The sequence below is a fragment of the Strix aluco genome, chromosome 1 (genome assembly GCF_031877795.1).
Source record: "Strix aluco isolate bStrAlu1 chromosome 1, bStrAlu1.hap1, whole genome shotgun sequence".
NCBI lineage: Eukaryota > Metazoa > Chordata > Aves > Strigiformes > Strigidae > Strix > Strix aluco.
In genome coordinates this window covers 47,199,860-47,223,541 of record NC_133931.1, presented here as the reverse complement: position 1 = coordinate 47,223,541, position 23,682 = coordinate 47,199,860, and the positions used below count along the sequence as shown (strand labels likewise).

Here is a 23,682-nt window from a genome sequence, read left to right as displayed (position 1 = left end):
TAGATTTAGTGAGACAGCTTGAAAAGGCTGCCCTTCTGAGAAGAAGCATTCCTGGCTGGCAAAGAGCCTCTTAAACAAACTGCTGGTTGCTGCTTAGTTGGCAGTTTGAGGCACAGTGCCCTGAAACAGGACTAAGGAAACTTTGAAGCCTAGGCACAGTTGTCACTCCTCTTCTTTGTGGAAGATACATGCCAGAGCTTTTTTCAGATGAGGCCAGGATAGTGACCTGGCACAAGGTACCTGCTTCATCCCCTCCTGGCATGCAAGAGACAGAAGAAGCTGTAGATATTTGAAAGTGGAAGAGAGCAAAAAGGCACTTGATTCCTAACAGGCTTTTGACTGTCTGGTAAAATGAAAGGTGAGGCAAACACACATTGATGGTAGAGATAAGCTATAGGCTTTCACAAGCATGGTGAGATGTTAGGAGCAAATGCATCTCTCTCATCTGATGGGTAGCAACTAGTAAGAATTTGCAACAATATTCTCATAGCCAAAAATAAGTGCCTTTAAAAAGACATCCGATAGATCTTTAAGAACAAATGTAGAGTGGCAAAATGGTGTTGCCTCCAGCCAACTCAAAATTATAAAATGCTAGTGACTCGGATCTCATGATTTATGGACCACCCACTTCTGTTCTTACTGAGGAAATTCTTCATTAATACAAAGCTCCAGCTAGATCAGCCTACTGAATTTACTCAATAATTTTGAGAAATGAGGCTTGTGTGTCTGCATAAATTGGACTGGAAGGCCCTTTTTCCTGTTCAAAGACAATAATATTTACAGCTTTAAATGCTATGTCAAGTTAAATGTGATAATGTTTCACAATCATATATTTAAACACAGAAATCTGTTTATTTACCCAAACAAAACAGAGGAAATGATTCCAGCCCTCAGGTTTTGAGTTCTTGTTTAAATATGTGAACATCAGTCCACAACTTAGAGATGTTTGTGTATCTATGTACCTCCAAAATACTCATATTTCATAGGCTTTTTCACATTAATATTCACCAACAGTATCACAAAAGTTCTTTTTCTTTTACATAACTGTAAGCAACAGTAATTCTAGAAACACTAGAGAAAAAAAAGCATAGCAATGTCCACAGTTACAAGAAAAAGTGCACATTACTTGGTCACAATCACAGTCATTACTTGGAAAACTATATGTAACAAGTAGATATAAAATATCACTGATGCCTTAAACTCATTGTCAAAAACGGAATTACATAAAATTTTGTACATGAAATAAGGCAAATTTAGGAATGCACAAGAAACTTGTTATTCAACAAAAGCTAAACAACAGAACAGATAGTACAGTAAGCATAAACTAAAGTACTTTTTTCTATATACTTAAAAATAAGCCTGCTGTAGTGCACAAAGAAAACACCATTTATGTGTAATCAATATTATAAAATAAGAAATAGAGGGGTTGGGAAGAGTGGGGAAGGGGAGAGAAGAGTTTTATTATAGTTGCAGCTGCATCCATTTACAGGTTTGTACAGGTTTTAGCTAGGCCTGGGAATTATACAAATCATACCAGAAGTGTCAATGACCTTCCTCGGTAGAATTTTGCTTAAATTAAGGAAAGAAAAATAAATACACACAAGAGTGCAAATTTTCAGATTGTCACTTGCAACCTCTTAACATTCATCATCTACATCCAATCACAACTAGAGGGACTTGTATAGGACAGCAGCAGTGATCATGGACTTAGATGAGCTCACTGTAAGAAATCAATTTATCTTTTTTTTTTCTCAATGATATGTCTTTTTTAAAAAACCCTCAACTCTTTATTAATTGCTAATAAAGCTGCAATATATTACAGAATGGAGTTGAGAATGGTATGAATGCAGGAAATGCATGCTTCCTTTGGAAGGTATTCCATAGATGACAATTTACAGTACATGGGGGAAGAATTATCCAGCATCAGGAGTTACTCGTTGTAGAAAGAATATGAAGTTGGGGAGAAGGGCACAGTCAGGGGTTCAAGAGAGGAAGGGGGGACTTAAAATAGCTCCTCAAAACATTTTCAGGACCAGTGAAAAAGTTTACCAAAGTAAAAATGAAAAATCTTGAATGAAAACAAAAATCTTTTGTTTTGTTTTTTATAAAAATTACATTTTTTTAAAATACAAGATCCTTTTAATTGCAATTGTGCCCTGTAGCAACAGGACATTTGGCAACGTTTTGCCATATACTGCAGCTTTAAGTCCAATGAGTCAGTATCACATTCCACTAATATTGCACTTGGATCTTGAACCATTTTTTTTAAACCATCACAGCATCTTCTGTTTCCTCCACTTGTTAGAACGAGTTAATTTCTAGCCACTTTTTCGATATTTATGCTGACACACTAAAACAAAAGCAATAGGCTGGACACAGTAAAGTACCTCAGAAATACCGGAGGTCGAAGTTCACTTGAAGCACCTTAACACATCACTTTATGGATCAAGAACAGTGTGGCATTATGGTAATTAACTCTCCTAAAAGACTGTGCAGTAACTGAAGTGTGTGCTCTGGGAAATCAAAATGTCATTAGTGGAAACTCTGAGATAAGACCAGGCCAGTGTGAAGGTCACATGACTCAGTTCTGCTGCAAAATAAGGTTTTCCAGTTCATCTGCAGAACGCAATAAAAACGCGGCTGATTCTCGATACCCTGCCACAAGCTGCCTCACTGCATTTATTTCGGTTGGACTCAGCTGGGGTCTAGAGCTTGAACTACTGGAGGATCCAGAGCTGGTTGCTAACTGCCTCTTCATACTGAGATCTGTTGGACCTGCAGGTAAGAAAGGAAAAGAAAAGAAGCTTCAGATTCACTGCCAGAGACATTTCCCAGGTTTGCAGCTACAAACGCAGAGCAGCAAAATCTGCTCTCAGCTGAGTGCCAGTGAGAAGCAGCAGGAACAAGCAATAACTGTTCAGTTACCAGTTGTCTTGACAAGAACCACAGCGATTTATATTTATATATGACAGGCACCCTTTAAATTCTACTTAAGTAACAGGAGGGGCAAGGCCAGCAGAAAATTACCCTCTGGGGGCGTATCCCAACAGTGTAAGCCACTTGCACCCCAACACTGCCCTGGGATCTGATGCTGGTGAGCAGGCAGAAGGTTCATCTCCTGCACCTCCCCCAGCTTCAGCTCCCATCGTAGCCTTCATGGCAATCTGCACGCTTGCAGTTTTTATCACAGAATATCAAAACTTATGTTGTCTAGATACCTATTTTCACATTTTATGCTTCAATCAGCTTGTGGCCAGACTGTGAATCCCTTACAGACGTAGATAAATGGTCATTCACTTGACTAGCCCTGACGCCATGTCATCACTTACATAAATAGCTGGTCATGAATGAGATTAGGCTGGTGACAATCTGGCTGCCCCAGTGAGGAGTACACTATCATCTCGGGGGGGGCTGCACACAGCTGGCGATACATTGCAAGGATCTTGTAAGGTCTGAACACTGACAAGGGAATCTGCAGCTATCACCATGTTGCACTGGCAGCTTATACCAATATGCTTAGCACTTTTCATCAAAGAATATTCTCGAGACCATGTATGCTGCATGGAGACAACAGCACTCCTGAGGGCAAGTCTGCAGGTTACCATGATCAGCAAAACCATCTGCCACCAGGAAGTTTGGCTTTGTGTGGAATTTCCCTCGTCGTTTGACCATAGTTATTAATCAGCTAAGATGCATGGTGCTTTGACGAGATGTTTGTGTTTCCCATTTAACACAACATATTTTTTCTTCCTGGAGTGTAAACCTGGACAGGTAGAATTAGACTGAGAACTTTTTTAAACATAGAAGGATACAGATGGCAAGTATACCTATCAAGCGGTTTATTATGTGCAAATCTGGAAAAATACTGCTCATTCATTTTGACAGTGTAGCAAATTTATACTTCTGGGAGGCAGAAGATCAGACTAGCCTGATCTTAATCTTAATACTCTCCTGGAAATTGGGATCAAGTTATCTAAAGCGATGTGTCTTGCCTTCTTATGAGAAAAATGTCACTGTTCAATTTCATCTGGACAATGTATGTCAATGCCAAGGCTTTCTCAGCACTGGCTTATTGGATGGACCTTGCTTCCTAAAAAGCCTTGAAATTTAGCATATTCAACTGTAGAATACAGAACATATAAATTCATACTCTAGAGGTTCTCCTAAATAATCCCACCAGAATCACAAGGTTCAAAACCAGACTCACTATCTTAAGCACTAACGGAAAGAGATGTACTGATTTCCAGAAGATGAAGATCTGGTCATAAACCTTATTTTTTTTCTTTTATGTTTATGTAGAGATATGGCTGAGACCACAAAGAATGTGGAGATTGCCACGTCCCCACACTCATTGAAGTTAATGAAAATCTCCCCTTGAGTGAATGAAAGCAGAGCTAGGAATATGAAAAGAAACTACTCAAACAGAAAGCGTCCTATTAGATCTTATTTCCTACTATGCAACTAGCATGAACAGCACTTAGCCTTACAACTGTATTATCCAGTTTTACACCGGCATAAATGAACTGACTTTTAAATAACTTCCAGTGTACAAAGGATAAATAAAAGGACAATTAGCCCAGTGAATTTGTTTCAGCATGACCGCACGCTGCAGGGAAACGATCACAGTGTGAAGAAGCTCAGAGGATATTTCTAAGTAAAATCTTAACACAGCACAAAGAAGAAGGGTATACAAATCATAAAGCCAGCTGGACTGAATGGTTGTAAGAAGCCATTAAAGACTTCTATATTTATTGAGGCGGTAGTGAAAAAGCTACCACTGACATATTGAGGGCATTGTGCTCCATATGAACCTACTTTAACTTTTATGTTCTTTCCTTGACTCTCATTCATGTCACAGCCAAAAACACACACAATGTACGGCAGAACAGAGCTTCTGTGGCAGAGCATGTCTTTTTCTGAAACAAAACTGAAGGGCGTTTCTCATTGGCAATCCATATTTTTAAGTGATTGAATAGGATATTAAGTTTATTTCACTCATAAGTAAAAAATACATAGAAAGGTGTTTGCTTACATCTCTGAGGTTTTCCTTATGAAAATTGATGACACAAAGTAAAAGCACTGCTCTGAAAGGAAAGCTAGAAGGCCAGATGTCCAGTATGCATAAATCAGTGTAACTCATCCCAGGTCTATAGGGTCACAGTGATTTACACAAACTGAAAATCTGGCCCTGTATTCCTTCCTGAGGAAAGTTTTTGAATTCTTCAAATATATATCTTTGAATCCCTGAAGGTACTGGAAATAAAGTTTTGTGCAAGTGCAAATCTGCAGTCTGTATACACAAGAAACCATCAGGACCCAGCAGAGTTTGGGTATACAAAGGAAATAAGAAATCTCAGATTTTAACTTACCCCAGCTACTGCAAACTACTTGATTTTGGTTTTATTTCTATATACTAGGAAAGTAGGATTTTACTTCACTTCCCAACTTCTGCCTTGTACTTAACAAGTCACAGTGCTGTCTTCCTTCCCCTCAAAGAAAAGCCCCCTGAGCAAAAAGGCAAAGAAATCTACACACACAGAAAAGTGTTCTTAGCTATGGTTTCAGGACAGCAAGTACACCCCTGCCTTTTCAGGAAGGGAAGCTGCATGTGCTGGCAGAGAGCTGAACAGAAAGCGAACGAGCCATGCTTGATGTAGCAATAAGGATTTTAGTTCTTTTTTTAAATTCTCTTGTGACCCCTACATCCCACCTCCAAAGCTTGCCTGTAACAGCCCAAGCTTTATAACTGAGAGAATACCTCACTCAGAGACTAGCTCCAGGATGTATTATACTGGTCTCAGCTTTTAATAGCTGTGATAGACACTCACTGGCAGTATTACTGATTCTTAAAGGTTGTCCAGGCTGCTATATGCTAAAAACGCTGTAACTTATCTGTAGCTTCATCAGTCACACCTGGTCGTTCAGAAAATAAGGAATAAATGCATCTTATTCTTATAGTGTAGATTTTTCCTGTGTAATTTCATGCAAATCGGCTATCGAAACACAGGAACCTACATCTTACTCATAAATATCCATCACATTTCTTTAACCAGACAAATAAATCACAGCTATTCTGAACACTTAAAATAGCTGGTGACTATATCTGGAGAAAGCTGAACAGCTTCACCACCATTTCTTTTAATAACTATCCTTACTTTAAATAGAACTATTTCCTTAGTGTACTTAACATTATTTATTAAGCTGCCAGTCTTCACAGGAACAAGGAAGTGTACCCTTATACAGAGAGCAATCTGAATATTTTTGCAATGAATTTTGCAATGTCAGGTTCCCTCAAGGTGATAGTGTACATTTTACATACTGCTTCCTATATCCTGGAGTACTTCAGGACAATTAAAAAGCTTGATTGCAAACCTTACCAGGTTCCACAGTGTCTATGTGTGCAAGCAAAGATTAAGCATATATCGCAGAGATGAAGACAGGATACTTTTTAAATTTATTTATTTCTCTTAGTGCACACTATTATAATTCACAATTGTCACCTCCCATGTTTTTAAAATAGTACAACATTCTCTCAAGCAGTGGGTTAAATTTCTCAGACAGATCCTTTCTTTTATACTCTTTCAGAAGACTGAAGTATTGTTCTGCTGCCTCTTGCTGAGGCCACCTGATTGACACTTTAACATGGGAATATTTTTGATTTACCACCTCAGTCCAGTTACACAGACCTAATTTCCCCGGTGAGGTGAAATTGTTCTTGTTGGAACCACATCAAACTGAATATGAGAACTCTGAAAACCCACTCTTCATGCGCAAGACAATCATTCATCAAATTAGCTGCTAGGAATATCTGCCATTAAATACACTGTGGGACAAATGGCTTTTCTGTAAATTGCAAGACTTAAATGGAACTAGTTATTGCCTCATGAGCTACTCATTAGCAACATGATTTATATCAAATTCCAAAACACGGGTCAGATGTAGATGTGCTGTAACTGATTGGTTAGATACTATCAACTGTCTCAGCAAAAAATCCCTTAAGAATTGTATGCTGTCACTGGGTAGCTACCAATCTTATAATTAACAACTACTGAAAGAATAATAAATGTGTCAATGAATCTCAAAATGGTTATCACTATTGCAGATAATTTAGAATAACAAAAATAATTTCAAAAAGCTATATGTGCTTAAGCATCTGTGCTTCTACATTTTCATTAATAGTTAAGCAACCTCTTTTTTCAGTGAAGATGTAAAAAGCAGTGGCATTTATTTATAGAAAAATACATTTATCCATGCTTTGAAATCTCTCTTGTGGATCTTTTCTATTGCACCTATTCTCCTCTCCCCTTTTGTTCCATGAGCGGCTTTAGAAGTGAGTATGTACTAAATTCTCATATACACCAATAAAACCAAATAGAAACAAGTATCAAAGTATCCCACTTTTTCCAAATCAGATGTGTTTATTATTGCAAGAATGTTTTATTGTGATATTATGCATCTGTCAGTGTTTCTTTTCCTCCTGCCTTCAAACAGAGAGCAGATGTGCCTAAAACTATTGTTTTGAGTGCCAAGAGATCTCAGATCAAGAAAACAGGGACTAATGAATAGGACCTTTTAAGCTTCTTTCTCCCTTCTACACCATTCCCTCTGGAAAACATACCTTCAGCTAGTTTAGATAGCAGAAGAAACTGCTGTGTTGCCTGAGGAAAGAGATGTGAAAACACAGAAATGCCTATAGCCACTGAACATCATGCATTTTCAACAATCAGCAAACACACTGGTTTGTGATGAAATGATTATGTGAGGTCTGCCAGTAATGTCTCCTATCCACCACAGGAGATTAATTATGTGGCATACACCTGTCTTGCCTTAATGGCTGTCTCCTGAGTTTTGTGCAAAGGTAGAAAAATAGGATACTGCCAAATATATCCACAGACATTCCATCTGCATTCCTATGGTAGGAGCAGACTAATACTTGCATATGTCATGTATCCGACAATTTGAAGAGGAGGAGGAAGGGGCAAGAGGAATGTGGGGATGATCTTAATGTAGAATTCAGTCAGCATTTCCCAGCAAGAAATTCCCACCTTTGTCAAAGGTCAAACTATTTAACGTCTCCCAACCCCACATTTTTCCTTTTTTAAACAGGACTAAACACACTCTCCCATGTTCCTGACTCTATCACTCTTGTTCTGTGTCTCCTGATGCCCTAGGCTCCAGCTGTGTTAGAGACAAACTGTTTTGTCTTTCCTCCCTCTCTCCACTTTGATGTCATCAGGGTAGCACTGAGAACACAGAAGACTGAGCAAGAGTAGAGGTATAAAGAAGAGGTAGAGAGAGCAACCACAGCAAAAATCCCATTCAATCCCTACATCATGGCATCATGGCCAGCCATGCTGAGGGTAACCCAGTGAGCACTTTAAGAATTAGCTACATACTGGATATTCTCAGCTGGACTTTTCTTTTCCCTAGTTTATTGCCAGGAAGCCTCAACTGTTCATGCAAATGCCAAGATTTTACAGAACATTATAACTTCACCAAATTTGAGGGTGCGGAAATGAGGCACCCTTCGTACTGTCACATGCAAAAGCAGACTAGAGCTCTCGGCCCTCCTCTCCCTGGCCCAGAGCAGCACAGACATACTGATCACTGGGGCTCAGCCAGCTCAGCAGCATCAGCTCCAGGAGCTTCCCCCAACTACCCTGTTGTCTTCAGCAGGGCTGCATCGCCTGGAGGAGCAGGAGCCAAAAGAACCAGGAAGACTGATTTTCATGTGGGTAAGAGGCCTGGCTAAAGCGGGGAAGGGCTGGCAGGCCACAGCCCTTCTGGGCCTCTGGAAGGGAGCAGTGGGGAGAGGTGAGCCGTGTGGTGGGCGTCCGGCAGCTACCAGCTGGACCATGGGGCCACTCGCCATGGCCTGAAGGTCCATCTGTGGGAGAGGAAGCTGAAAGAGAAGCTTGTCAGGGCTCAGGATTTTCTCGTGGTGTGAATGTGTTCGAATTCGGTGGGAGGACTCACCTGAGCTGGAAGGGGACTGGACGTTTGTGGTGCCTGGGATGCAGTGCTGAGTTGTGGCTGTGGTGGAGGTAGGCTGCAGATCTGTGTAGAGAAATGGAGACACAACAGCTGCTTTGTTTTATCATGACACAAGAGCATGTTCTCCACAGCCAGTCTGCCATCAAGTCTGAAACACCCTCTCTTTTTACACACACAAAGGGAAATGACTGACACTTCTGCCTAGAAAACTAGGCAATGATGCAGAAGAAACAGCCCCAAATCATCTCCAGGAAACGCAGCAATGGCAGCAGAAACACTCTCCACACCTCTTAGGGAAAATGAATTTCAGGAAACAAAGTGGCTGTGGAGAGCAAGGCTCTGACAAGTCCGCCCTGGCTTCAGAGAGTCCTGACAGCTGACAGTCATTGGGAGAGGGCAGACAGCAACTCACTGGATGTGGGGAGACAGGGCAATCTCACTTTGTCAGGAGAGACTCGGGAAGCATGCAGGGACTTCAACAGCTTCTGGCGACAGCAAGAGATTTTGCTCCCAACAGAGCATCCTGTCTCCTGTCCTCACCCTCCTGCCCTCAAGTTGGGCATCCCTCCAAGCTCAGTCCAGGTGTAATGGAGCAGGGCCAGCTGAAACCTTTGTGGCTGGCTAGGAGCTGGCAAGAAAATTTTGTTTACATGCACTGGGCTACCCCACCTTGGAGATTCTCCATTCAGTTCTGTAGCAGGAATTGCATTAGCCTTAAAACAGACAGCTGTTGAAATCCACCCTTCTCAAAAAGCAGCTCTCCTTTAACATCCCCAAGAATCAAGGATAACATGCACAAAGGCTTCTCCCCAGCCCATGTACAGGCTGACAGAGGCTCTGTCAACCTGCAGATTGCTTGGTGATGGGGTGAAGCTTTCCAGCCGAGATGGCTTGGCCTGAAGGGTTTAAAAGCAAGGGAAAAAAAAAGACCTTGGTGCTGTAAGCCCAAACCTTTTCCTGCTGTGCTTTTTTCCACAATAAAGGAGGGGTCACTGTACAAGCTGTTGCATTCTGCTTGCTCATATTGAGCAGTTGCATGAAGGCTTGCTCCATACAGTTGTGTAAGGAGCTAATTATGTTTCTGTAATTAGCTATGTGGAAGGACAGGCTGAGGAGGGAAGCACTGCAACAGTGGGCACAGAGAGGTCCCTGAGCCAGAGCCACCAAACAGTTGGGTGAGCAGATAGCTAAGTCTGTAAGATGGGATCAGAGTAGGGATGAACTTCATAGTGGAGGGAATAATCAAATTAAATGAGTCACAGCATACAAAATACACACATCAGTTGGACTACTAGATAGGAGAGCTAATTGGACATAGTCATATTACTGTGGGGGAAGGTCCAGAAATAGGTATTCAAGCAGTGAGTTTTAGCTAGCTTTTGCAACTTCTTTTTTCTGTTTTAGCAGATACACAAAAACAGACTGTATTTGTTTATACACACGTCCTGACTGAGGTGTATATTTATTTTTACACTAGGAGAACATTTGTAAACGTGACAAGAACATTTGATGGGTTACTACACTGAAAAGGAAATGCATTCTTAAATTACTTTGCAGGACCTGAAAACAATTTGCCAGCAACACCCTATTCTCCATAGAGGGAACTCATTAACCATCCTAACAGCCTTGCATATGTTTGGAACCAGAGTCCTTGAAACAGAATAACTATTGCAAACAAGAGTCCTGTGAGGTCTGTCAGGAGGGCAATGGTTACCCCTCTCAACTGCAACTCCATCCACTCTTCTTAGTCTACAAATGAAAAAGCAAACATCCATGGACATATCAGAGAAGACTAACAGAGAAGAACTGGCCTCCAAGTCCTCCCATTTCTTCTATAGGGAAACCAGCTAATGGAGGCAGAGCACTTTACCCTCAATAGACAAGAGATAATTAGGTTGGCTACTGATTGCTTTTGTGTCAATGAAACTAAGAAATTGATGGAGTTGCCTTTCCACAACTTTCCTGATGATCTTCCTGAACTGGCAGGTGGGTCACAAATCAGCAGTCAGCTATATTGTTAGCATCAACAACAGTTTTCCAAGTGCTGGCACACAGACTTTTGGTTCGTGTAGCTTATGTGCTTTGGCTCCTGTAGGATCGCTGTGGAGAAGACAGACACCTTTCCACAACGCTCCAACTACGCACAACCATCTGGGAGAGGTGCGATGGTTTACTAGTCTGCCAAAGTAAGAGGACGTACAGACAAAATTTTTCCAGTGCATGTAAGGCAAGGGAGAAGAAATGTTTGAGCATATGTCAGTATGCAAACTGTAAGCATCCACTGGTCCCTTCACCCCCACCCCAGCGATGCTACGCAGGGAAATGCAGTGCACTGCACAGTTCCCTGGCTGTGTTAGCTGTGCAGCATCTGGCAACTCCTGAATAAACACTGCTTGTCCTGCAAAACCATCTCGAGCTTTAATTGTGAAAAAACACTGGAGTCCTCTACATTAAAGGTACAAAGAAAATGTTGCTTCTAATCAGAAAGCAACACTAATTTATGATGTTGAATTTGTACCTCATTTTTTAAAATTGCATGCTGAAGTGACACAGAATACTTTTGCCTAAATCCCACAATTCACTGAAAAATGGGAGTTATGAAAATGTATCCTATTACTAGAGGTTTGAAGGGAAGAACAAATACACAAAACAGTTGTGATTCCTCACAGTTTAAGATTATATAAACCAGGACAATTCTGATAGCTTCTTCTGACAAATAACACATGGGGAGTTGTAATCCTACTCTTAGTTTGGTGAAAGAGCAAATGCCAACTGTTTTCAGTGGGAACTGGCTTGGATCTTCTCTGGCCACAATGTAAAAGACAATTTTAAAGTTCTTGTGCATTTTCCCAAGAAACTAGATTTCCACAGCCTGTCTTACTCTTACAAAAATACTTGTTGAGAGATCATATTGAGTATCTCAGATGTGTTTTTCATGCGTATGGAAACAATTGTAATCATCATTCACACTCTTTAAGTCAAAGACTTTTGGCAACTAAAATACTATCTTTTTAAAGCCTTTTGAAAACTTAATGCAAATCATTCACAGACCTTTGAGGATTTTGGGGGTGGGGGGTGAGGAAGTAGACATGACTGAAGGTCACCAGGACACCATATATCAATAACTCCTTGCAGGCTGCAGCCCTGATAGCACTTTGAAAATCGCTTAGCATGTTGAATAGAGAGGCTGTAGCTGAACAATTACCATCTTGCCTAAGTCAGCCCATGTGCCTGAAGCAGCCCTCTCCTCAGCCAGAGAGGGATCAGCCAGGACAAAACCCCAGGGATTTCTCCATCCTCTGAGACATTTTTTAAATACTGTTCTTGGAGGCAAAAGACCCTCAGGCTTCCAGAGTAATCACTTTTCTCTGACAGACAGACAATACCCTTGTTTATCAGAATGGGCAAACCTTTTCCCTTGCTCTGAATTTGTATGAAATCAATACAGGGGACTATTTCAAACAAATAATACAGTTCACTTACATTTGTTTGTTACAAAAGCTTGCTAATGTAAGAAGAAAGGAATGTTGTCTAAATGAATGACACCACTGTTTTTTTCAGAGGTGCATAGAAGCTCATGGTGACACATAACTGCCTGCATCATTTTTAGTTTAGAGTATAGATGGATATGCTGATTTCTCATTTAACACTTGGTATGCCAGATCCTTATCTGCAGTAAATTAAAGTAGCTAGCAAGACCATGTAAGAAATCTAGGTCAATTAATTTGTGTTACAAAATACAGAGTTCAGTGTTTTCAAACTCCAAACTCCACAAATGGCCTCATTTTGTGCTCAATATAGGAGAGGACAGTAATGACAGGGCAGGTCCTCATAAAGTCATGCAAATTGACTGAAGACCTAACCTGGCATTTTTTTACTGAGCTTTGTTAGAGACTTCAGGTTCAGTCGTGCCCTATTGTGAATTAGTCCCTTGAAACTAAAAGGAGACTAGCATGCAGTGAGCAAGTATTTTGCTCAGCAGTAGCTGTTTGTGGGACTGTGTTCCTGCTCATTATCTGGTAATAGCCTATGGATATTGAACCCCTTGGACTAGCTTTCTGTACAGCAGGGGGAAACGTACACATGAGCACATATACACACAGGCACATTTTGTAAGTAAGGAAACTCACCGCTGCTAGAAGCATCATTGAGATTTAGCAGCCCACCTCCGAGCCCTCTGTAGCTATGGTAACTGTAGGTCCCATTGCCATTGATGTACAACACCTCCTGTGTGCTGGAAACAGCTGATGTTGAGTAAGTGACCTGGGCTGGCTCCTGTTTGTACTGCTTGTCAGCTGGAGCAGCCTCGTCCTGCAAAAACAAGGAAAGGTTTTGAATTACTGTTACATTTTACCTTGCACGAGAGGGTCTTTTCCATTGTTACAACTCCACATCTACTGTTTCAGAAAAGTATAATACATGTTAAACAAGCACAGTTGTGTTTCTGATTGTCCAAGTATCAGCTGAAAAGAATAGAAATAAGCAAGAATATAAGTTTCCTACAAATCTGAGAATATTCATTTATTTGTGCTCCACAAGCCAACCATATACTGTTTCTCAAAGGAGAACAAGCATTCTCACACCCTGAAGAGCTCACAGTCTCCTGCAAAACCCAGCTCTGTCCACGCTTTCCATACTGTGGGAAACGATAGAAAAAAGCCATTACTTTCTGAGTACAGAAGTGACACTTCCGAGTCAAAGAATCATACCGTTCTTGATAAGACAAACCAATACAGAATGCACCAACTACTTTTGATGTATCAGTCTCAAAAATGACTGGAGGAATGGAAAAAAACAGTGTTTCCTATGTTTGCAGAGGGCTGAGTGAGTGTCCAGCCACACAAGGGCCAAGTGACAAGGATGCTTCTACAAACGCAACTTGAAAGCATTTGTTATCTGTGTATGAGCAGCGACTGTACACCATGAGTTCCCCTCAATGCTCCCTTGTTTGCCTCTTAGATGCTTGCATAATACTTAACAGGATTTAGCACAACAGTCCTCAATTTTCCTCTAAAGGAGATGATGTTTCAGGTGAAAATGTATTCTTCCCCATCTGCACTTAGCGTAGGTACTGCTTAGAGCACCTCACCTCCACTCATGATCACAGAATGCCCCTGCGGCAACTTTAGTAATGACACAGGTAAAAAAAAGAAAACCATTAACAGGAGATTTAATGCACTTTAGTAGTTGGAAACAAGGAAAACTATGAGTGTGTGACTGCTCAGCCCACCACAGGGACCCAAGTGCCAGGATTTCTGATTTAGTCTGCAAACGTATTTGAACTTTTTCTTTGTTTCCTTTAACTTGTAGACTTTTTTAACGGGCCTGATTTTACAGTCTTATCTGATGAAAATACATTTCAGTGATTTCAAATAAAATGGATCTATGGAAGATCAGTATTTTAAAAAACAGAGGTGAGAATGTTTGCAGACCTTTTCAGAGTAGTTAACTGAAAAATGATCTGTTAGAATTATCTCCCCTTTGTGTAAGATTTTGTCCATTATATGCCTCTCTCTTCTGCACAACAATGGTTGCTAAATATACCAAATTTATTAAGAATGCTATAAAATATCTCAAACCTTTTTTACAGTGTTTGCATAAAAATAAGAATGTATATACCAGCACAGAGGGATCAAATAATTCAAAGTGTCCAGTCTCTGTGTTGAGGCAAAAAGGGTTCTGAGGCAACTTTCCTGTTTGCATTAGCAGCAGTTGTCGGTTCCATGTCTCAAATAAGAAACTATCAACTTTTCTGAGATTAAGATATCCCTGTTTTGTAGATATTTGTTGGTGAAAGAGACTTGGGCACAACTGAGATGACTCAGGAGAAGGTATATATATTATTAACAGAAATTTTAATATTTAATACAGAACACTTAACCATCTGATAATTAATTCCATAAACAATCAGAATGGGGCCTCTTGGGCACTAATATGAGCTGAGGCAAAGCTTTGCATTTTTAAGAGAGTTGGCCAAACTGGTCTCTTACGCATTTTCTTAAGTAATAACAGGCTTAAACAAAGGGCCAAAATTGCATCGTATTTTTGCCAGGAATTTGACTCTAATATCATTTACTTTTTATCTCCAAAGGACATTGCTGTCTCTTATAAAAGAAAATGTATTATTTTCTATGAGAAAATATTCATAAGCTATACAGTAAAGTTCTATCTTGGCAACAAAGCTTAACTCATCGTCCAAATCTTTAACACTCTCAAGGCTGAGATGTTCTGTATCCTTGTGTCTAGAACTAGATGATACTTCCTGCCATAGACTCACTCAGAGCCATTTCATTCTCACGAAGATCAGTAAGGGACCTTCTGCAAATTTATCAAGGCCTGGACTGTGTTCATGGAGTACAGTGCAAAGGGTACTAGCTCCTATAGCTGAGCAGAGTATCTCAGGGCCTGTCTCCTTAACCTGTCTGGAAGCCACAGGTTTGCTGTCCCTGAATTTATATGTCCTCCAGAGCCCCACTAGTCATTGCATTGAAAACCTAACAGTGAGTTTCTTGCAGAGCTGATGCACTGAGCTTCTAGGAGAGCACCGCAAGCAGAGCCTGGCCAGAGGGCACAGCAAGGGCACCTGGTGCACCTTGGTGCCTACCAGCCCACATGTTAGAGCACGTGGCCAAGAAGTGGGACAACTAAGTTCTGGTTCCTTGTTGCAATACATGGTGAAGAGGCGGTAAATTTGGAATGAAAGGTCTTTGCTAGCTGTGGTGAGGAGAGGACCTGAACTCAGAGCTGCCATCTCCTAGCAACCAGGCTCAAAGCAAAGCTGTGGTGGGAGTCACAGCTGAAGCTGTGCCACTGTGTGGAAAGAAATGCACAACTCATCGGGCTACAGAGATAGCAAACAAAAAGGGAGCATGACTCAGTTCCCTTTCAGAGAAGTGCTGCCCTGGAAGGTTTCCAGCCCTGCTCCCTTCCAGCTACTCCCTAACACAAAACTCACAAGCTGTTCTGAGGTCAGGAATCCAAGGCTGGGGCCGTGCTGCCCAAGGGGGATCTTTGTATGGAACTAATTGCAGCCCTGTGCCACACCGTGGTGTGCCATGGGCTGGGGCTTGAGGTGGAGCCCCGGTGTCCTGGTGGGGAAGGCACTCCTTGAAGGGGTGAAAGGGGTTGAGGCAGATGCTGCGCCCAGGACTCCCGGTTCTGCGTATGAGCTCTAATCTCTCGGCCACTATACAAAAGGTGGCTTCCTCTAAATATTATATATATTTTTAAAGAGCAGACCAATCACCTGTACCTAAATGGTGAAACAGTTACCATACATTTCAGACCTGAAATCTGAGCCTCATGTAAGTGCTTAGTTCAATGCTTCAGGATGAATAAATGCAGAAGCAGGGAAGGATTTTTGGTGAGCATTTTCTGAGCAGGCTCAGCTGTCAGCCTTACTGGTAAGATTATAAACCGTTAGCATGGTCCCAGGGGGTTAGGTGTTACCTCTCATACATTCCCCTGGGATTTAACCATTTTTCAGAAATGTTTTGTACTTCCAAAGGCAAAACTGTATCCTTTTTCCTTGCAGCCGCACCAAGGATAAAGAAGCCAGGCTGTCTTTTTCTTAGAGAGAGAGAACATGAATATCCTAATGACTTTTGTATACCTGAGATTTACTCTGCACAGGTTCATCCTCTTTCATTTTCATTGCCTTTGCTTTTAACCGAATGTTGACATTAAATAAAAATAGTGTTGTTCCAGAACAGATTTTTTTAATATTCTGTGTTAGTCATTCAGCATTTCTTGTTTCCCCCTACATTACGTTTACACTAGAAAGTCTTAATAATTTATTTAAACTGGTTGGTGTTTTTTTTTTTAAATTTCATAATAATCAGTAACAATTAACTAACCATTTATTAAAATATTTGACCTAGCTACCTGGAACACACACTGTTGTAATTCATAACAAATTTATAAAACCTGCAAAGTATTAACTAACTATTTTTAACCTATTTATAATTTAATAAGAAGTATGAACAAGATGTGGCTAAAACATTTGTCCATCTAGAATTTGACTTATACCATCTTCGTTTTGTATATGGCAATGAAAGTAACTCATCCTTTTAACAATATTTCTCTTCTGAATTTATTTTGGAGGAGAAGCAATTTAAGTCTTGAACATATCATCTGGAAAATGATGTAAATCACAGAAAGGCAAAAATACCTTTTAGGTGCAAAAGCATGCTAAAATACAAAGTTACCTGGTCACTTGAAAAAGTGGAAGCTTAAGTATATACTGTGATCCTCAGAGATCAGAGATCTATGTCTCAGTTTTGTGTCCAGGTCTGTACTAGGAAAACACTTTTTCTTCCTTAAAAGTGCAGATAGATGCAATTTATTTTATTTTAATTTTAATCACAGAAGCAATTAAGTAATCCTCTAAGGGCAGTACACACTTAGAAAAGATTTCATGAACTAACTATTGCATAACCCGTATATCGAGGAAACCCTACTCTGCTCTGACTGATATCCTGAGCAGCTAATGAATAGTTTAAAAGGAAATACTATCCACAGCAACACAGATGCTAGTGCAGAATGTCATGACTGTGGTACAAAGAGCGAGGCTCACTGGCAGTGTCCCAGCCTCCCGTTCCCCATGCCAGCGGTTGCACTGCATACACATTTCTTTTCAAAAAGTCTGTCCTTCGTGGAAGCAACTCTAGCAATGCCACTGCTCCTTTCTGTTCCCCATCTCCTTCACCACCACCAAAATAATAGAAAAAAGTAATACCTTGTTAAAATAAAAAGCACTGGCAAATCTGTGCTACGTTGAGTTTTGATCAGAAGAATACACAAATGTCAGAAATTCTGTGTATTTCCATTAAGAGAGAGCAGTGCTATTGCCTCGGCAATACGTAAATATAAATGTAAATCCCAAAAGGGAGTATGTATGCAGATCAACTCACATGGACAATGCTAGCTGACCAGAAAGCTAACAAAACTTCTGCAACAACAATAGAAATGATAATGTTCAAAAATGGCAAAGATGGCAACGTGCATTTAATTACTGCTTTCATGAATGCAGCATCCACCAGACTGACAAATTAACAACTCCGAGAATGACAGCTTTTAACTGCCCCTATGTCAAGGTGATTTTTTCCCACTCAATTAGAAAAGCTACAAAAAGGCAAACACTTTTTTGCCTCATGTTTCTTGATGCTTTCTTTTTTAATATGTTAAACTGAAAAATGTGGATTGCTTGTTGTTCTTGTCAAGAAACACTTCTCTTAGAATACCACTTTGAGGTTAGGAAAACTCAAATGCAGATTAGTCTTCAAACAAATAGGCAAGCCAGGGACCCAATATTTGCATATGGTCTTCCATTTTTTCAGCATAGAAAAAAAATTTCATTCACATGAAAAAACAAAACATGCTTTCATGTGCTTTAAATTCTTTTTTAGCCTCAATAGTTTGTAGTATGGCTTTAGAAGAAAGGAGATAATGTTTCATATATTTTTCCCATTTGGAACCCGCCAATTTATTTCTATGATTTTTGAATCAAAAGTAAAATAAATAGAAACACATGATAAAACCATGCAGCACTTTTCAAAGCATACCCAATTAATCCTCACAATACTCCTGTTAGATAGGGCTTTTATCACTGCTTTTCAGATGGTGAGATTTTGGCAACAAAGGCAACCTTAAGCTAGCATTACCTAATATGTAAAGTGCTTGAGTTCTGCAACTGTAACAACATAACAGGCTTCTGTTTGTGAAACTTAATTTTTAAAATAATGGGAAGAAACTCAGAAGTTCCATCACAGGTCACCCTGCTGAATCTGCAGGGGGCTGTGGGGCTGGGAGCTCTCTGTCCACCTCAGCTCTCACGCAGAGAAGCATCTGCTGGGGTAAGCAGCCATCATCGTCTGGATGGAGCAAGGTGTTTAAAGGAGGATGAGCCACAGGATTCCTGGCAGGGCCCAGAAGGTGGCCCCTTCTTAGACACCTGGAGATCACTGCTACTTCCCTGCCCACGACATACCTTGTGGTCTGTCTCTTCAAACTCATTTCATACTGTCTCTTCAAAATCCCTGACTCCTCACTCCATCCTCCTTGCTTCTCCAGTTTCATCTTCTACTCTCTATCTCAGTTTCAGTCTTCTTGCCTAGCAAATCCTAAACTCTACTTCCCAAACAAGTCTCTTGAGGCCTGATACCTGAGCAGCTTCAGCAACATAAGCCCTTTAATTTCCTAATTTATATTTAATCAGTGTCACATCCACTGATGGTCCCATCTGAGATTTTCTCTTCCTCCTCAGACTCCTGTCAGTCTCCTAATCCCCCAAAATCCTGTCCCACAGGGAGCAAAGCCAGGTTCCATAATTAGCCAGGGCAGCTCCTGTTTTCAACCCACGTTATTTTTCTCTAGTAATAGCTGATACTCTTTCACCACTAGTTCTTTAATTCACCTGACCAGTTTCCTTCTCACTGCCAGCCTCAGCTTGTGGGAATTAAGAATTGGTAGTTACCAAAATGTAAACTGAGTTTGAGGTTACAGGAATGATTGTGGATAACTGAGGCAACATTACGGAACACCATGTTGCGAGCGTGAGAAACAGCAGGTCGGAACACCACCTGCAGAGTGCATGGTGAGCGTGTGAGCAGTAAACAGACAAAATCTGAAGGTCAGTAGGATGTAGAAATAAAAATGAACCTATGTAAACAAGTGGTAATAAATTGGGAGCTTGCATACAGTGTGGCGGCATTTGCTCTTGGCAATGCTCCCCCTTCAACAAACTGGTGTGAGTTTGTCATTATTCTGCGCGTCGCCCCAATCCCGGCTGGTCCAAGACCAACATCAGCTACTCACTTTCTCATCCAACTCTATCTCATAATCTTACTTTCCCTTCATCCCTTGTTATCTCTGCTCCTGCCATGGTTCACAGCCCCTACACTCCTCCCCTCCTTTCTGCTCTGCACTGACATCAGATTCCTAGCCACACCCACTGAAATTTGAATAATCTGGGAATTTAGCAACTAAAATGTTTTGAGAGTGTAAGCATGTGCATCCAGTCTCACATCCTTGGCATAAACAACACCACTATATTGTCAAGACCAAACACAGAGCCTTTTTTTTTTTTTTTTTTAAAGAATGGCAAATCATTTAAGGATCAAACTACCCTTACAGGACAAAAGTTTCCTCATTCTTGAAAGTGGCTCAAGTTGTCTCTGAAAGAGTTCAACAGATGGAAGACATACAGAACAGTAAATGTAATCCCTGGGGGCTGAAGGTCATGAAGCTAATCACCGAACTGCCTAACTAGTATTATAATGGGAATTGTCAGGTAATCTTAATAAGTGATGATACTACCAAATGCTTTGATGACACACATTGTTTGGACAGAACACTGGATCTTTTATTAGCTTTAATTAAATTAATTCTCTAGTGTTTGACCCAGCTTTTAATTTTATGACGAATATCCTGGAAGCCTAGACAGCTAAACATTATTTTGGCACATCACAGTAGGCTAAATTTTCCTTTAACGCTGCAGTAAGGCTGTTGACTCAGTGTGCTTAGCAATGGTGGAAACAGTATTTCTGCAAATGATGAATGTGAGTTTTCACTTTAGTTTTGATTTCCATCGCACATTCTATCTCCCCTCTCCAGTTGCTACGGTTTGTGTTGGGATTACTACTCACTAAATAAAACCTGGTCGGTCTGAACAAAACAAAATAAACCTACATAATTCACTGAATTTGAAATCCAAATGAAGCTTCACAGTAGTCCTTTGCATTGGATGACCTTCATATATAAAGTACTGAATACTTATAGTCCTTTAAAAGGACAACATCTTTTAATATTGTAGAAGGTGCTCTTACAGCTGTGATCTAAGCATGGAGGCAAGGTAAGTTTTGTAGAAAAAGGTAACACCTTTGACAGTCCCATAGCCTGTTGTCCAAAATCATCAGGACAGATAGATTTAAAAAATAACTGCACCTCTAGACAGATTCCTTATCCTTTAAGTTTAGTTGTCCTTCATAAACAGCATTCCAGGTCTTTGTCAGAGGATAAGACACTAGAATTACGAATGAAGTCTACGCACAACCACCAGAAAGTCCCCCAAGGTTTTCCCCAAAAGTACTAAGAGTGAATTTGAGTAAGCTCGCTAAAATAAAACATGAAGCCAAGTTCAAATAATGTCACAGAACTCATGCCAAATATTTTTTAGATTGGGAAGTGATAATTCAGGGGTGGACTTAGCAGTGAAATCAAGAGGGCAATAACTGCTGTCCTCAGGCATGCACACTATTTCTGCTCTTGTAAGGACAGCTGGGGGACTGCACAGCTTTCAATTTCCCACCCTCTGTTATCAGACCTAGACCATGTTTTTCTCTACCACTCCCTCTGCATTATTTTCTTCACTTTTACTTACTTAAATCGAGTATGAAAAAAAATGAGAAAGCCTATTCATGTGTGACATACTACTCAATTTGTAGCTCAGTTGGAGCTGGGTATTCCAGCTAAGATGAACATTTGTGCTTTAGCTGCAAGTCTATCATCTCATCATTACATGGAGAGACATCAGTCTCAGTTTAGAGTTTTCTGGCTCCTGCGCAGAGAAGCAGTGGCCAGGGTAAGCAGCCATCTTCACCTGCATGGAGCAGGGCATTTAAAGGAAGATGAGCCATGGGATTCTTTGTTCCCACTGCAGGGTCTGGAAGGTGTCCCCTTCTTAAACACCTAGAGATTGTTGCCTTTCTCTTGCCTGTAACTCAGTAGTGCATACCCTGTATCCCACACTCCTTGTTTCTGTCTGTCATCTCATCATTACATGGAGACCACATCAGTCTCAGCATAGAATTTTCTGGCATAGACATAACATTATATGACAAAGTGCTCCTAGAATGCAGATACAACCATATTGAACATATTACTGCCAGACATCCAGGTATTAATGATGATTTTGCTGTGAAGTCCAGTATCAAAATGTTTTTCATATTTTAGATAAAAAACTATAAACACAATTTTTTAGATGGTGAGAAAATATTGATATATTCTAATTGAGCTAAATCAGGTGTAATACAGAATCCAGTTAGGCATCTAAACTCCTGTAATGCCAATGCTGATGTAGGAACTTGAAGAGTGTCTATCAAAATGTTAAGTTGGCTGCCAAAAGTTCAAAGACCTCCAAACTGTCCTCCTGACACAGGGTACAGAGCCAAGAAAAGAAAGCACCATGCTTCAGTTTCAGATTAGAAGGGCAGTAGGTTCCTTTTGCTTTCAGGTTATTAACACTGAAATGAACTGCCAGCATCAGTGCTGTCACCAGGCATCAAAAATGACACGAGCCAGTGTTCAACAAGAAATGAAAGCATAAGACTGACACGGAAAAAGAAGATGGAAACAAAAAGGTGCTATTGTGTAGAAGAGAGAAAACTGAACCTCAGTCTTCAGCATTTCTGATAGAATGACACATTATTTATACTCTAGAAGGGGTACATTAACATTAAATAAAAGGCTAGTGTTTTCACATTGCAGTGTCTGAGTCCTGTTTTTTCACCACTGCCACTTCATCTGCAGAACACAAAACTTTTCTGGAAGAGGTATTTGTATGGCTGTTGCAAGGAGTTGTCAGAGAATCACTTTTGTTGGAGCAATAGCAAAGCAGAGGGATCATTTTTCACAGCCTCTCAGCTTTAGACAGTTCATTATCCACTGTGATAGCAGAAGAGCAACATGGGCTTTCAGAGGTCACCAGTGCTGCTGGTTGAGCATGGACACATGGATGAGCTATTCCTACAGTTTAGATAACTGTGATGCAAAGTCACTGGAGAAAGAGAAACTGGGTTATTCTAAAGGACCATGTCTCTGTCCAAATGGAAAAGGATAGCATCTATCTTTTTCTGTGGTGCTTGAGATAAACTTACTGTTCTTTAGTGAAGTTCTAGATAGTTGGTTTTTGAATGTGCTTCCCCTGGTGTGCTTTCTTCCATGAGGGACAAAGGAATGTTAAAAAGTGTAACTCAGTGTAGCAATCACATCTGAGGTGGACTAATGATGGAAAGCATCCTGCAAGTTAACTTTCTCTATAGCTCCTGCTGTTCTTGCCTTTGGTTGTAGTTATCACCCTTCACAAGCTATTTCATAAGTTATATTGGACATGGTCATGCTCTTTATTTTTCCAGAGAATTTTAATGTATGAAAAAATTTAGTTAGCTAATGGTTTCACCACTATTAATTTAAAGTTGGCTCAACATACAGGACAGGTGCATAGTGCAAGACTGCATAGTGCACTGCAGTGTACGCACAGCAGTGACGTCCTCAGTGCAATCTTAAATAATGTGTCCAATGATGGCCACCACCAGATTACAAAAAGCTACAAGCATGTAAGAGGAAGAACTGGACCTGGTTTGAATACATAAACTGTGCCAGTGTCTTTGAGTTTTGGCAAAACTCCTAAGTGCTCACGGTGTATTTCACAAAATACATGTGACATTTCCCATGGTGAAAGTGGTAGAAAATCAAAGGGACATAGGTGCCATGCAAAAAGCAGAAGAGTCTTCAGGGCCACCATTTTCTGCTTTGCTGAGGAACACCAGAGGAGAGGAGGCAGGTAGAACTTTTGTTCCTCCCCGTTGTACCAGCAGAGAAAAGAGATTTGTTATGGCCCAGGCCTCATACAGAATTTCTTCCTCTCAGGACAGGCAGAAAACAAAGGCAGATTTTTACTCTGACCTAAAG

At 40.5% G+C, this 23,682-nt stretch overlaps 1 protein-coding gene across 5 annotated transcripts in view; it reads right to left on the bottom strand.

Moving 5' to 3' along the window:
- Nucleotides 1-830: 830 nt before the first annotated feature.
- The window catches only part of NOL4 (nucleolar protein 4), a 200,918-nt gene continuing 178,066 nt past the window's right edge, over nucleotides 831-23,682 (bottom strand). For all 5 annotated transcript variants that reach the window (XM_074819979.1, XM_074819996.1, XM_074819988.1 and 2 more), the window contains 3 exons: nucleotides 13,125-13,305; nucleotides 8,977-9,057; nucleotides 831-2,775 (listed from right to left, as the gene is read on the bottom strand). In XM_074819979.1, coding sequence (XP_074676080.1) covers nucleotides 2,582-2,775; nucleotides 8,977-9,057; nucleotides 13,125-13,305 — 456 coding nt within the window. In that variant the 3' untranslated portion in view covers nucleotides 831-2,581. The remainder of the gene's footprint in view (nucleotides 2,776-8,976; nucleotides 9,058-13,124; nucleotides 13,306-23,682) is intronic.